This window comes from Rhinichthys klamathensis, unplaced genomic scaffold (assembly GCF_029890125.1).
Source record: "Rhinichthys klamathensis goyatoka isolate OS25496 unplaced genomic scaffold, OSU_Roscu_1.1 h1tg000119l_1, whole genome shotgun sequence".
Taxonomy (NCBI): Eukaryota; Metazoa; Chordata; class Actinopteri; order Cypriniformes; family Leuciscidae; genus Rhinichthys; species Rhinichthys klamathensis.
Window position 1 is genome coordinate 396,010 of NW_026606656.1, and position 16,132 is coordinate 412,141.

Here is a 16,132-nt window from a genome sequence, read left to right on the forward strand (position 1 = left end):
CTACCCTTTCTCCTTTTGTTCGCAATACACCCTCAAGGTTCCATTTTCTTCCTGCCTGGCTTATCTTTTGTTTTAATTGAATCATCTCTTCTCTATATTTCTTACAATGTAACAGTTTATGCTCCGCATTTTTCTGTAATTTTCCGTACTCCAAACATTCATCTGATTGACTTTTACCTAACATAGCCATTGTTTTATTTAACCATGTGTGGTCAAACCTCAGTCTGGTTCAAACCATCTCCTCCCTTCTGTTACTTCTTATCACACCCCGTGTATTGATAGATTTCTGTATACTATAAAATTTCTAAATCAAATCAGTTTAATAAGAAAAGCATTGTTGTTTACATCTTGCACAACTAAATGGCTGTATGCAAATCTATCATCTGCTCTTTGTACAAAAGTGGAGTGTGTGTGTCTGTGGGTCATCAGGGGAAGTCAAATTACATTTACTTAAACACCAAATCATGACCTTCTTGTCACGAGGTGACGAAATTCCACCTTTTTCTCCTTGCAAAGCGGAACTAACGTTCGCCGAGATTGCCTCCCGCCGGACCCATAACAACGGAACACCGGGCTAGTTCCGGGCTAGCGCAAAAATCCTCGCCAATGGGGTGATTAATCAGAATCGCCGGCAGCTGCGCATAAGGGGATTGAAGCCCCGTGATTGGGACACGTTGCCATTAGGGGAGGATAAAAGGAGAGAGTACAGACCAGAGAGAGAGTTGTTTTTGGGGACTGTGATCTCAGAGAAAGCGTGAGCGTTGGAGAAGAGGAAGTGGGGCCGGCAAACGGGCGCGGCACTGTGAGTTTGGGAGAAAGAGTACGCCAACTTAACCGGAAGGAGGGAATCGCTGGACAGTAAGATCGTTTGTAAGAGACTGTGAGTAGTCCAATCAATCTCCATCCTCCTCTCTCGTGTTTACGGGACTCCTTGATGTGAATGCCAGGTCAGAAAATGGGCGACGGCCCTCTATATGTGTATTTCCCACCGAGTGCTGAGATGAAGTGACGTGATGCACTGTGTAACGACTCTGACAGGGTATCCAGCCAGATGTGTCTAAATTAGCGAATCCTGATTGTTTTCCTTTCACTACTGAACAAATATGAACACATATGTTTAATTCACAAAACCTTGAATCATGTGATATGGTGCCCCAATGTCTGCCAGCAGGTCATTGATTAACTTCGTTTATGACGCATTGCGCAATCAAGAAACAGGTCCCCGTTGTTCTCGAACCCTTACCCCGCTTGCAATTCGTGTTCAGTCACAAAGAATAAGACTGCCACCATTCAAGGTCTCGAGCTAAATTTTTCCCCCCTCATCAATTATTATGTCTCCTTAGGCTGATAAGTGGATTTACATACAAAACTACCCTTGGTCTTGAAGACAACCATTTGCGAACTAAACCCTCACGTGGTACACACCCAGAATTCCCCGGAGGAAGCTCTGACTGAACTCTGATACACACACACATTAACCCACACAACACGAACTTTGAACATTAAACTTAGAATATAAGCAGGGGTGCACATAAGTTTTTCAGTGAGTTACTCAGGTGAGTACCAGGAGATGGTGTTTGGTACTCACCCCATATGTAGCCTGGTCTTAATAAGTGCAGTCCTCCTCAGTGTAGAAGCTGTCAATCATGATGTCACATTCCCGGTTTTATAGCATCAAATAACTAACTAAAGACCAAACTTATTTTAAAAAACGAACACTTAAATTTACATCAGCGTGAATAAAACTACCTAAAATGACAGAAAACATCTTTGGAAATAATTATTTTGAAGTGTAATTTGATTGTTTAGTTTCCATCGCGTTCATTAGACTTCATGGTGAGGATTTTGAACAACTCACTGTCAGCGGTATTTTGTAAGTCAAAAATAGTCGATCTCCGAATGCAACTTAACAGGGAGGAGAGTAAAGATGGAAAGCTCCTAAAGCTTAGTTCCATTAAAAATTCACGGATAATTTGTTGTTTTGTCATAAGTGAAAAACAATATTGACCTTGTATTTGAAAAAGGATCCTCATAAGAAACAATACTAAAATTCAGAGTCAGTTCATTCGCATTCGGAGATCGACTATTTTTGACTGACAAAATGCCGGTGTTACTGTTCCGGCGGACACAGCTACAGTGAGTTGTTCAAAATCTTTCTTTTTAGTAAACTCTGTGTACACAAACAATGTTCTCAATGCTGGAGTTCATGTCCCCTGGTGATACTTTGAGCAAAGTTTCATGTTGTGTCGAGCCTTCTTAGTGTTTTAAAAATAGCGATTTTTGTTGCTATCATATACGTGCCCCTAGCTCTCCGAAAACGAAAATACGGTCAAACTTAAAAGTGGCGTTTCCATTCTAATTATGCTTTAAAACGAAAGTTTGCCTCGGGTAGATTAACAAAAAGACCCTAGGTTGCATTTTGGCGACAGTTACGCAAAGGCGCGTAGTAACAGAAGTGGCATTACGCATTCCTGATTTATGTCGCGCATGCGTACCTGCGTACCAGTTATGTGCACCCCTGAATATAAGCATGTCATGTTTCATATGCTCCTGTGTGTCTCCCAGTTTATATTCACTTTTTGTATGACGTTTGTTTGAAGGAACGAATTTGCTTTGAAGGAACAAAATGCTTATAAAATGCATATCTTATGTAACTTTTTATTCCTATAATCTTCATGTGACGTGTTTGATATCTCTGTAATTCTCTCAATCTAACGGAGCCGAATTCCGATAGCAGAATGCAGTAATGTGCATTCTTTTACACATTTCATATTCCTGGAGCCGAACGGCTCAATACAATCTCCTCATGACTCAGTCCAGTGGGCATCCCCCCCACATGACAAAGAAAACTTTGTCCGCTTCAGATTCTCGGACGGTCATGGGTGGTTCGCGCAAACAGAGGCGTGAACCCAGTCTTTCCATAAAAGTCTGACCCCAGAAAGTTCCTACAGAGAGTACTTTCCCTGTGAGAGGTTTCCGGTCCCATGGCTCCCTTTTTGGGAGCGTTCTCCGTTTTTCTTTTCTTTTCTTTACTAAATTTTATTTTCATATTCGCCTCTCCCTCCACGAGGGAGATGAACTCTGAATTATTTCCTTGGTAACTTCACGTTCGGTGAACCTTTAAACTTCCCGCAGGTCTGCTCGCCCCGGAAGACACGAGAGAACACGCCTATAGCGCCGAAGGACAAACACGCACACGACTCTGCGTTCCTCAGCAATACAAAGAGAACCATATTTTGAAAGTATTGGTTATTGATTTGATTTGATTGATGTGATTTCTTGTTGTCTCTCTAAGGGTTACGTTGTCTGTGATTTTTGCCATGCTGCGATCACCCCGGCGATCTCTCTCATCCTGACCTTTAGGTTCACTTTCTTCCGTTCATTTCTCTCTCTCTCTCTCTCTCTCTCTCTCTCTCTCTCTCTCTCTCTCTCTCTCTCTCTCTCTCTCTCTCTCTCTCTCTCTCTCTCTCTCTCTCTCTCTCTCTCTCTCTCTCTCTCTATTCATCTGTCTCATTAGTTTTACTGTTTACTGTACATACATGTATCCCGTGTTTAAATGTAGAATTCTGTATCCGTAGTTTCGGATTTTTATTATTTCTTAACAATTGTATTAAAACCATTATATTCTTGATTGTTTCTGTCTAAAATGCTCATTTTACAAAGTCAATGAAATGTTGACCCTAGCTACAAAAGCTTTTATTATTGACTACTTTGAGTAGTTTAATTTTATAAACACAGGAAAATTAATGTTCACGGCCAGAATATTGATATTTCTTGGAGTTTATAAGAAGGGATAACTTTGTTGATTAAGCCTGGTTCACACGGCAGGATAATTAGGCCGATTTTAGCCCCGATTCACCCCTTCCGACAATCTTAAGGATGCTCCGATTATCGTAAAATAATCTGATCAGATATTCCTGTCGTGTGTGGTGTGTTAAGACTGCTCTCGTCTGCTCGGAAGGACGTCGGGACCGCTCCGATCTCAAATCGGGGATATCCAACATGTTGGATTTTTTTGGGGCCGATTTCTCCTCGTGTGTGGTCTCCCCAGATGCCAGCAAGGTTTTCCAGCCCAAAACCTCGTCAAAAACCTCGTCAAAATTTTTTTGGGCTTGTCTTCTCGTTTAAACACATTGAAATCATGAACAAGCTTTAAAATTACCCATTGGTCCGTGTACTTTTGCGTCCAGTCGTTTTTCCTTTTTTAACCCGTGGCCTAATTGAAAAATGAACGGTTGTTGTATTTCTAAAACGTAAAGTTGAACACCAAAATTTTAATTTGAAATGCATAGGCTACTTGTAATGACGGAGAAGAGGCAGTCGAATCCATCTGCAGCACTTTATTCAAACAGGTAATAAAACAAGGAATCACTGACATGAAACAAATGCACACGTTTCAGCATGTAGCGTGGCAAAACAAGACTTCGCAATGAACATAGAACTGAGCAGTCCAGATAAAGGGTAGGTAACGATTAACAGGTGGGAGTGATGAGACTGAATGGAGAAACCAGGCAGGGATGGAACCTAATGATAGCAGAGGGGAATGATGGGAAGTGCAGTTCTAGAACTCAGGTGACAAGGAGCGTGTGAGATCGGGGAGAGGTGAAGGCGCGCGCTCAGTGACAGTCGCGCGCTCCGTGACAGAGCCCCCCTCCTGCGAGCGGCTCCGGAAGCGAGGACCTGGACGACGAGGTCTTCCACGGGGTTTTGGAGCTGGACAATCTGGGTGAGTGTGATGGTAAGTGTTAAGCAGAGCAGGGTCCAGGACGTCCTGAGACCTGACCCAGGAACGTTCCTCGGGGCCATACCCCTCCCAGTCAATCAAATATTGCAGTGCCCCGCCGCGGCGTCTGGAGTCCAGGATCTCTCGTACCCGGTACGCCTCCTCGCCTCCGACCTCAATGGGGGGAGCCTGCACGTGACCGACCTCCTCCTGGACCTCCTCTCTCCTGGGAGCAGCAGCGGGTCTGAAAAGAGACATATGAAAGGTGGGTGAGATTCTATAATGTGCTGGGAGTTCCAGCCGAAACGAGACCGGAGTGATCTGCCAAAGAATCTTGAAGGGCCCGATGAAGCGAGGGGATAGCTTCTTGCTTGGGAGCCTCAAACGCAGATCACGGGTGGAAAGCCACACCCACTGACCAGGCCGATACCGGGGACCCTCACGCCTCCTTCGATCCGCATGCAGCTGATAGTGACGGATGGCACGTCGCAGATGGACATGAGCGGCATTCCAAGTGGCCTCGCTGCGTTGCAGCCACGCATCCACCGCAGGGAGGTCTGACGGTTCTCCTGCCCACGGGAAGAGGGGAGGTTGAAAACCTAAAACACACTGGAAGGGTGTTAGACCAGTGGCAGGCTTTACCAGGGAATTTTGGGCGTACTCCGCCCAGACCAGGAAGCGGCTCCAGTCCTGTTGGTTCTCGTGACAGTACGTCCGCAGAAAGCGAATGAGGTCCTGGTTCAACCGTTCAACCTGACCGTTGGCCTGCGGATGGTATCCCGAGGTGAGGCTGACATTGATGTTGAGTTTGGAGCAGAGTTCTCTCCAAATGCGGGAAGTGAACTGGGGACCACGGTCGGAGATGATGTCCTCGGGGAGACCAAAAAGACTAAATACGTGGTTGAGAAGCACCTCCGCAGTCTGCATGGCAGTGGGCAGACTCTTCAGGGGGATAAAACGACAGGATTTGGAGAAGCGATCCACGACTGACAGAACTGTGGTAAATCCCTGAGACAGAGGCAAATCAGTTACGAAATCCACAGCGATATGAGACCATGGGCGTTGAGGCACTGGCAATGGCTGTAAGAGACCGGCAGGTTTAAGGTGGGAAGATTTGACAGTGTTACAAATGGAACATTGGTGAATGAATTTGATAACATCAGCCCGGAGGGTGGACCACCAGAAGCGGTTGGAGACTAGCTGTACTGTAGCAGAGATACCTGGATGTCCAGCGCTGAGTGTGCTGTGAACCCATTGAAGCACCCGATCACGGAGTTCGAGAGGCACGAAAAGGCGATTCTCTGGACATTCCGGCGGAATAGGAAGAGCTTGTTGTGCCTCGGTAACCTCCGAGATGATGTCCCACTGCACTGGAGCAACGATCAGAGTGGAGGAAAGGATGGGTTCTGGCTTGGAAATCTCATTGAACTCCTCTAACTGACGAGACAGAGCATCGGCCTTCCCGTTCTTGGACCCAGGTCTGTACGTGATCCTGAAATTAAATCGAGAGAAGAACAGTGACCAGCGAGCCTGACGAGCATTCAAACGCTTGGCGGACCTGATATATTCAAGATTTCTGTGGTCAGTGAGGACGGTGAAAGGCTGACGTGCACCCTCCAGCCAGTGCCTCCACTCCTCCAAGGCTGCTTTCATGGCCAGAAGCTCTCGGTCGCCCACATCATAATTGCGCTCCGCCGAATTAAGCTTGCGGGAGAAAAAAGCACAGGGAAACATTTTAGCGGGGTTACCGTGGCGTTGAGACAGGATTGCACCAACTCCAGTGCTTGAAGCGTCAACCTCCACGATAAACTCGCTCTCCGGGTTAGGATGATGGAGAATGGGTGCGGACGTGAACCTCTCTTTCAGCCGGGAAAACGCTGAACTGCATTCGGAAGACCACCGGAAGCGCTTCTCCCCCCCCCCCCCCCCCCCTCTCCCCCTCCCCCTCTCCCCCTCCCCCTCCCCCTCCCCCCCCTCCCCTGGAGAAGAGATGTTAGAGGAGCCACAATGAGACTGAAATTACGTATAAACCTCCGATAAAAATTGGCAAAGCCCAGGAATCGCTGTAATTCTTTCACAGAGGAAGGTTGAGGCCAGTCCACCACAGCTTTGACCTTGCTGTCATCCATGAGAACCCCCTCGGCGCTGATGATATATCCTAGGAAGGCGATCCGGGTCTGATGAAATTCGCACTTCTGAGTCTTGGCGTATAACTGGTTCTCAATTAGGCGTTTGAGGACTGCACGCACATCCTGGACGTGTGCTTCAAGGGTCTCTGAAAAAATCAAGATGTCGTCAATATAAACAATAACTTTCTGATTCAGCATGTCACGAAAGATCTCATTAACAAACGACTGGAACACAGAAGGACTATTGGACAGCCCGAATGGCATAACCCGATACTCATAGTGCCCTGTGGTCGTAGAAAAGGCCGTCTTCCACTCATCACCCCTCCGTATGCGAATGAGGTTGTAAGCGTTCCTCAAATCCAGCTTGGTGAAGTAACGGGCTGAGCGAAGCATCTCCAGGGCTGCAGGGACTAAAGGCAGAGGATAACGATACTTCACGGTTACCTCATTAAGACCTCGGAAATCAATGCAGGGCCGGAGACTCCCATCCTTCTTCTTAACGAAGAAAAATCCAGCGGACGCGGGGGATGTGGAAGTGGTGATGAAACCCTTAGCAAGTTGCTCCTCGATATACGAATTCATAGCCTCAGTCTCCGGTTGCGAAAGTGGATACACACGGCCGTGCGGGGGAACGGCTCCGGGTAGCAGTTCAATAGCGCTGTCACTGGCCCGGTGCGGGGGTAGAAGTGAAGCCTCTCTCTCGCTGAATGCCAGGGCAAGATCATGGTAGACCGCAGGAACTCCTTGCAAGTTCAACTTCTCAGAGGGACTGTGGCTTGATTCAGGACCATGGAGAGCAGGCAAGCAGTGGACCTGACAGAAAGGAGACCATTGAGTAATTCTCCTCTCAGTCCAGGAAATTAGAGGGTTGTGTCTCTCCAGCCAGGGCAATCCCAAAATTACTGGATGATGAGGTGAACTGATGGTATACAACTGAATTCTCTCCGTGTGACGAGACCCGAAGCTGAGAGTAAGTGGCTGCGTGATGTAATGTACCTCCCCTGTCCCCAGGGGGCGTCCATCCAGGGCTGCCACTGCCACACGAGACTCACAAGGGATGAGAGAGAGATGATTAGACAAGGCAAAATCCAGATCAACAAAATTCCCAGCGGCACCAGAGTCAATTAAAGCCCTTGTCTCACAAATACTTCCATTAAAACTAAAGGAAACTTCGAGACTGAGAGAGTTAGAGTTAGGAGGATTAATCGAAGAACTCACCGCAGAAGTATCTCTGGATCTGGATTTTACCGGACAAGAAGCTCTCAGATGACTGGCTTGAGCACAGTACAGGCACAATTTATTCCGCCGCCTCCTCTCACGTTCCTCCGTAGAGAGACGTGTGAAGCCGACCTGCATGGGCTCGAAATCTGAGCTGGCTGGTGGATTAGTGAAGAGACTGGGCGAGAGAGGTGCGCGTCGAAAGCGGATGAGATTGTCGAGGCGAATGGCGAGCTCCATAAGTTCTCAGAGGGTCCTTCCATCGTCGCGACAAGCCAATTTCCCTTGCAGCGCAGAATTCAAACCCTTTCGGTACAGCAACTTAAGTGGTTCCTCCGTCCAACCCGTCTGAGCTGCCAGGGTGCGGAATGAAAGCGTGTAGTCAGCCGCAGTAGAACTCCCTTGACTTAATGCGAGAAGTAGCTCTCCTGGCTCCTTACCGCCCGCGGGATGTTCAAACACCTCTCTGAATTGAGACAGAAACACGTTATAAGAGGGAAATGTGTGCTGACCTCCTGACCAGAGAGCAGTCGCCCACTCCAACGCCTTCCCGGTGAGTAGAGAGCAGATAAATGAGACGCGGGACGCATCAGTGGGATAAAGCTGGGGTTGTTGGTTGATAAATAGGTCGCACTGCAACAGAAATCCTCTACAGGCAGCAGGTGAGCCATTACACTTCTCAGGGAAAGATAATCTTGGGTTGCTTGAAGTCGTACTCACGCTTGATGTTAAGGGAGCCGCAGCTGCGGGAGCTTGAGCTTGATTAGCGACCGCGTTCTGTTGAGAGAGGGTTTGCACGGACTTCACAAGCTCTTCAGTGAGGTTAGTTAACTTGACCAGCTGTTGTTGGTGTGTGATTAACACAGATGCCTGGGATGAAACCTCGGAAGCCAGACGCTGGAAGTCTGCTGGATCCTGTGTTGGCGAAGTCTTCTGTAATGACGGAGAAGAGGCAGTCGAATCCATCTGCAGCACTTTATTCAAACAGGTAATAAAACAAGGAATCACTGACATGAAACAAATGCACACGTTTCAGCATGTAGCGTGGCAAAACAAGACTTCCAATGAACATAGAACTGAGCAGTCCAGATAAAGGGTAGGTAACGATTAACAGGTGGGAGTGATGAGACTGAATGGAGAAACCAGGCAGGGATGGAACCTAATGATAGCAGAGGGGAATGTTGGGAAGTGCAGTTCTAGAACTCAGGTGACAAGGAGCGTGTGAGATCGGGGAGAGGTGAAGGCGCGCGCTCAGTGACAGCCGCGCGCTCCGTGACACTACTCCAAATGCTGCGCAAGATAATAAATATTGACGTATTTTCAGATTTTTGTTTATGACCTTTTGCCCCTAAATTAAACATTTAAAATATTCACAAATTAATATGGAAAAAATTTAGATTTTACTGGTTTTCTAAGGCCAAACGCGGAAATTATATTTTTCCCGCAGTGCTGAAGACCCGTGTCTCTGGAACCATACGAGAGCTGATTTATGCTATAGATGATTTATAGGCTAATAATAATAAATGTTTCTGAAAAAGTAACAGGCATTTTAATTGTTTATTAATAAACTAGCCTAGTATTTTTTAAATCGGCTGGAAATATCTCCATCTCCGCTGTAAAGCGGATGCGCCTTTAGATGGGAAATTCAAATGGATTACATAATCAGACTGCATTTGCTTTCGATTCGAATTTGTTCGTTTAAAAATGGACATTTCAAGCTTTAGCCTACATATATAGGTAGGCTCTGTTTTGTTTCAGTTCATTTTTGAGACGCAACCCAGTTCACGGAGACCACGAAAGCGCGCCTGATTGTTTTCTTTTATTTTACAAAAGCACAACGTTTTCTTGTTATTGTGAGTTTACACGAATGATGTATTTTTTATTTTCTGTATGACCAGAAATGATAGAGTATTTTAAGTTGTTTCCACTGTTGATAGAACGCAAGTGTTCGCGCCCACGCGCCTCTGGCCATGCAGAGCGCGCTCCACACTCGCACAAACCCTGGATATGCGTCATTTGTAATAATCTTAGCCCTGTATTATTATTGTCTAACCAGTATTATGACTGACGAATTGCTTTGTTCCTTTTTTGGATAAAAGCGTCTTCTAGCCAAAATGTAGGCTAATAATAATGACAATTATTATTTGCATTTATAACTATACATGAGTTCACAGTAATATGTTTATCAAAAAATAATTTATTAATGTTTTATTTTTATATAACTTAACGTTTTACAGTTTTTTTTAAATGTTTTTGTTTTAGGCTACCCTATATTATTTTTTTATATGTGAAGTATTTTATTGCTAACATTATACTGAGATTTTTCCTCCCAAAATTTTGACTTTAAAAATACAAGTAGGCTAAATGTCGTTTTTTAGAAAATTCAAGAAATTATCCATTTTGAAAAATAAAGTTTAAACACAATGGTATCCCTTGCATCCCGCACTTTTCTTTTGATAACGTTTTTTTTTTCGGTTAAAAACAAACTACAAACTATCGCCACTGCCCTCTTCGTCCGCCATGATTGTTTAGGCTACTCTGAAGTCACGTTTGATTTTGAGGGATTTTGCGAGATTTTCCGTCTGACCTGGGAATGCTCGGGAGTCAAATCGGTTCGTGTGTGATGTGTTGATTTTGCGCACCACACACTGTACGACCAAAACTGTTAGACCCGTGATTTTTTATCGCCGTGTGTGGGGTCTCTCAGGTTTGTAAAATCGGCCGACAATTTTAAAATCGTCCCGTGTGAACCAGCCTTAAGTTGATAAGTTAATCTTACGGCCGTTTGCTGAACAAACAGTTCAATAGCTAAATTAATTCCATTAAAGGTTATCTCATATAATCGATTTGGAAAGAGACCATTGATATATGAATGAGGAATTTTAATTCGTTGTGATTGATCATTCATATGTACAATCGATCTATTTTCAACTTTGATAATTTAACTGTAATATGCGATATATTAATCATATTCATGATTAATTATTCAAATTCCATATATCATTTGAGCTACTGTTAATGTAATACCTAATGTTGTTACAACTGTTTTGATGTGTGAAGTGTCAACTTAAACCCGCTGGATGTCCATTACTTACCTGAGTTTTCTATCACGTTCTAAAGACATAAGAAGAGGCTAACAATGTTGTACTCCACAGACATTTGAGTGTATTATCTGACAGCCCATTGTGAAGAGGGACACGTAGGTGAATGCTCAACAGACTGCTTTGCAGTGAAATTCCTCCAGCCGTAAGTTCTCCGTCTGTCCTTGCTGAAGAAGAGGATTACGTGCCTGTATACTCACCTGACTGCTTTGCAGTGAAGCTCTCCAGCCGTGAGTTCTCTGTCTGTCATCTATAGAAGGAAGAGGATTACGTGCCTGTATATTCACCTGTTTGCTCGCAGCGAAACTCCCCCGCCGCAAGCTCTGTGTCTGCCGGCCCTTCGAGAGGATTATGTGCCTGCATGCCCACCTGACTGCTTTGCAGTGGAGCTCTCCAGCCGTAAGTTCTCTGTCTGTCACCTGTGAGGAAGAGGATTACGTGCCTGTATATTCACCTGTTTGCTTTGCAGTGAAGCTCTCTAGCCGTAAGTTCTCTGTCTAGCACCGGTGAAGAGAGGATTACGTGCCTGTTCACCTATCAGCTTTGCAGTGAAACTCTCCAGCCGAAAGTTCTCTGTCTGCCATCTGTGAAGAAGAGGATTACGTGCCTGTACATTCACCTGTCTGCTTGGCAGCGAAGTCCTCCAGCCGTAAGTTCTCTGTCTGTCACCTGTAAAGAAGAGGATTACGTGCCTGTATATTCACCTGTCTGCTTTGCAGTGAAGCCCTCTAGCCATTAGATCCCTGTCTGTTACCTGAGAAGAAGAGGATTACGTGCCTGTACACTTACCTGACTGCGCTGCAGCGAAACTCCCCAGCCGTGCTGGTATGTCCTCTGTCTGCTTCTCACCGCGAAGAAGAGGAGTACATACCCGAAACACGCACCTGGATTGTCCTGTAGCAAAAAATGGATCAGTTTCACAAAGGACACGTCCAAAAACCCAGTGTTTCCACAGGAAAATAATTTTCAGACTGACACAGCTGTATTACTGTCCAAGAGGCACACAATGACTGAACAAGACAGCTCTATATAAAACCTGAACACATTTATCAGATATACTACTGCCGTCCATCTATCCAATTATGCTTTAAAATATTAAAAAACTATAATTTAACATTTAGGCAACATCTTGTCATACATTTAATAAATACAAATATGATTTTGCTTACTTAATTCAGGCCCGTTATATTTTTCATCATTCCACAGTTACTTTTTTGTATCTTATATATATATATATTTATTATTATTATTATTATTATTATTTTTTTTTACAAATGTCTGTTTTTCATACATAGGTACAAACAAGCAATGATAGACTGGAGGAGGAGTTCATGCAAAACTGTGATGTATATTTCCCATGACTTGCACTGTATTGGAGTGTGTCAGTGTTCACTGACTGTATGTAGAGGTGAATCAATCAGCAATGACAACAATAATCAATTCACTCCTGTTATTCCTATTTGTACATGGTCTGTAACTAATTCCTAAATAATAATTTATGACTGCTTATATATTTTTTAACAAGTTTAAAATTTTGCTCTCTTCTCTCTTCCACAGATATCCATGGTCAGACCTTCACTCAGTCTCAGGCTGAGGTAAAAAGACCTGGTGAATCTTTTAGGCTGGTGTGTACCGCCTCTGGATTTACATTCAGCAGCTACTATGTTGCTGTGGTGAGACAGGGTCACGGTAAAGGTCTGGAGTGGATTGCATATATTGGTACATCCAGTTCTCCTATAAGCTATTCCCAGTCAGTCCAGGGAAGGTTCACAGTGTCCAGAGATGACTCCAGCAGTCAACTGTACCTACAGATGAACAGCCTCAAGACTGAAGACACTGCTGTGTATTACTGTGCTAGAGAGTCACTGTGAATGAGTTCAGGGTCAAAGCAATACAAAAACCACTTTATTTCCTGTTGACTTCACTTAAGATCCAGATGTACTGTTGCATTTCCAAGCAGTGGCGCTCTTGTCAAGCAGTCTTATCTGACTGTTTTGAGCATCACTAAATTAACCTTTGTTTTTTCTTTGCTTTATTTCTATGTATGTTTTTTTTGTGTGTAAAGTCTACACCGATTGCATTGATCAAAGATGATAATTTATAGATATGTTTCATAAATAAATAAATAAATAAAAAAAGTAAAAAAAAAAAAAAACCAACAAAAAAACCTTTTTCTTTTTGTTCTTGTTTTTGTTTTGTTCTTCCAAACACACAAACACAAGAACGTATTTTAATGGTTAAGCTACTTTAAGACTGCTGATTTACCTGGTTTCACAGACAGGGCTTAGATAAAGCCAGGATAAGGCCTTAGTTCAGTTAGGACATTTACAGTTTTTTTTTCAGTCGCTAACAAGCGTTTGTCCAACCAGTTGTCACATTTTCAAAACTCTAAACACAATTAGCACAGCATCGGTCTTTTGTGGCCATACCATTCACACATTTCATGTCATTTTCACACAATATGCAGTCAGTGAACACATTTCCACAATGCTTACATTTTCTTAACAGACAAGCTATACCTCCCAACAAAATTATGGATTGTTTTTGTTGTATTTACAAATGTTAACACACACCATCCCACAATAGCAAAAACGTCTCGGTTACATATGGTAACCCTCATTCCCTGAGGGAGGGAAATGAAACGTAGGTCATGACTGACCAATAGGAATCTCGCTAGAGCAGTGTTAATTTTGTCAGCAAATTTTGATTTAGTTTTAGTCTTAGTCTTTTGACTAAAATGCCATTTAGTTTTAGTCATATTTTAGTCATCTGAATTGTTTTAGTTTTAGTCTAGTTTTAGTCGACGAAATACAATAACATTTTAGTCGACTAAATCTACAGTAGATTTAGTCGACTAAAATATAATGGGTTTAGTTCAATTGTAATGCGTTCATTTAGAATTTCTCTAAAATTTCCAAATATACTCCCGGAGAAAACATCCATTAACCTATTACAGTTTTTGCCCATTGCTTGAACACTACAGACCCATGCTTAGACTAAAGTAACACAACTTGAAGCTTTTGTTACTATACCTCAAACACATGTACCCATACCTTAAACAAAAGCGCTGCTTTGCACTCTAGTTGCAATTCTGCAACACACTTACTCCTTTATGCAACACACTTGGTCCTGCATACTACACTCTATTTCATACATAAGACACTTCGTTCAAAAATGAAATCTCAGGGTGCCATTTGGAAAACACATGTATCCAAAATACAAAACACATCGGGTAATTGCAACCACTTAAATACACACTTGAAGGCACTTACTTGCAAAACTGAACACCAATCAGCCAGTTACAAAAAGCCCTCAGTTTAGCCATTTCAAGAACTTTGCAAGCATGGATGGAGGGAGAGCAAGAGGCAGAGGTAGAGGAGGAGGAGGAGGAGGAGGAAGAAGAAGAGGAGGAAGAGGAAGAGGAGGAAGAGGAAGAGGGGGAAGAGGAGGAAGAGGAAGAGGAGGACAAGGTCAAGGTCGAAGAGGCCATGCACGGACCCCTATTTCTGATGGTATAAGATCAACTTTGGTGGACCATGTGATCATCAATCATGGCCTGATAATGAGGGAAGCTGGGCAGAGAGTTCACCCACATCTAAGCCGCTTCACAGTGGCATCTGTAATAAGAACATTCTAGAAAACGACTAGAAAACAGGTGTGTCTTCACCTCTCTACCTTCTACTCTACTATTACAGTATTTACAGCACTGGACTGTATATCACATTACCACATCCCGTGTACAGGGTATTGCAGGGTGCTAATGCACCTTTTGCAGCCAAAGTGGTAGTTTTTGTGAAACATACCATGATTACTTACAGTACATTGAGATGTTTCAGTACAGTGGATGATACTGTATATACAGTAAAGTGATGTAAGAAAAGAAGCAAACCGATGACAATTTGTGGTTGTATTTCTCTAGAATGACTAGAAGACCTTCTGGGGGAGGACGCCAACGCCTGTTCACACAACAGCAGAAACTCGCCGTTGTGGACCTAGTGAGGGCAGACAATGCCATCCGTCTCCACCAGCTACGACAGAAAATACTTGCAGACAGGCGAGTGTTCAACAACATAAACCATGTGAGCATCACCACCATCAGACGCATCTTGGGAAAACAGAACATCACCATGAAGCAGCTCTACAGAGTCCCATTTGAGAGGAACAGTGTCAGGGTCAAAGGACTTCGAGCTGAATATGTACGGGTAAGTGTAACTGTTCTTTACATTTACAATACAGTATTGGTGAAATCCAATAGCAGCTGAATATGTACCATATCAGTACCACATGGATCCATTCGGAGAGCTACACAGGGACCTGTGTGATGGGGTGAGGGTTCAGTATGTGTAGCACTGTAGTAAAGTAATATGTTTTTTTTTTTTTGTTACAGAGAATCTTGGTAATGGATGGAGCTGCACAGCCTCATGAATTCATTTTCATTGATGACGCTGGATTCGACCTGAGCAAAACAAGACGACGGGGTCGTAATGTAATTGGCCAAAGGGCAATTGTGCACGTCCCGGGGCAGCGTGGGGGAAATATGAGCCCACGTATGCACAATTGCCATGCTTTTCTGTGTTTACAGTATAGTGTTTTTTCTATTATTATAAAAAAATGAATTCATGTTACTGCAATGTACAATATTGAGTAGGCCTATTTGCTTTTTTGGTTGTTTGCAAATGTGCCTCCTGAAAATATGCCTTCTGAATAAACAGTGAAAATCAAAGACTGCAGTGTTTTATATAAAGTAGACTAGTGTGTTCCCCCTGATCTGAAAGTGTATGCATATGATGCAAGTATGTGTCATTTTGTCATCAGAGTTAGGTTTTGACAAAGGAATGTTAGGTTTTGATAGTAGAGTTTTAATTTGACACAGATGTGAATGGTATATTTCCCAGTGTTGTGTCATGTTTACTTGTGTGTAGAGTTTTGGCACAATGAGCAAAGTTTTGCAAAATGTGTTC

At 43.7% G+C, this 16,132-nt stretch overlaps 1 pseudogene and 1 gene segment (V, D, J or C); both read left to right on the forward strand.

Moving 5' to 3' along the window:
- LOC130088393 (uncharacterized) overlaps positions 1–16,132 on the forward strand; it is a 539,769-nt pseudogene that overhangs the window by 42,504 nt on the left and 481,133 nt on the right.
- On the forward strand, positions 12,590–13,057 carry LOC130088436 (immunoglobulin heavy variable 3-11-like). The segment is given in 2 exon segments: positions 12,590–12,640; positions 12,729–13,057. Coding segments are annotated over 2 exon segments (360 nt in total).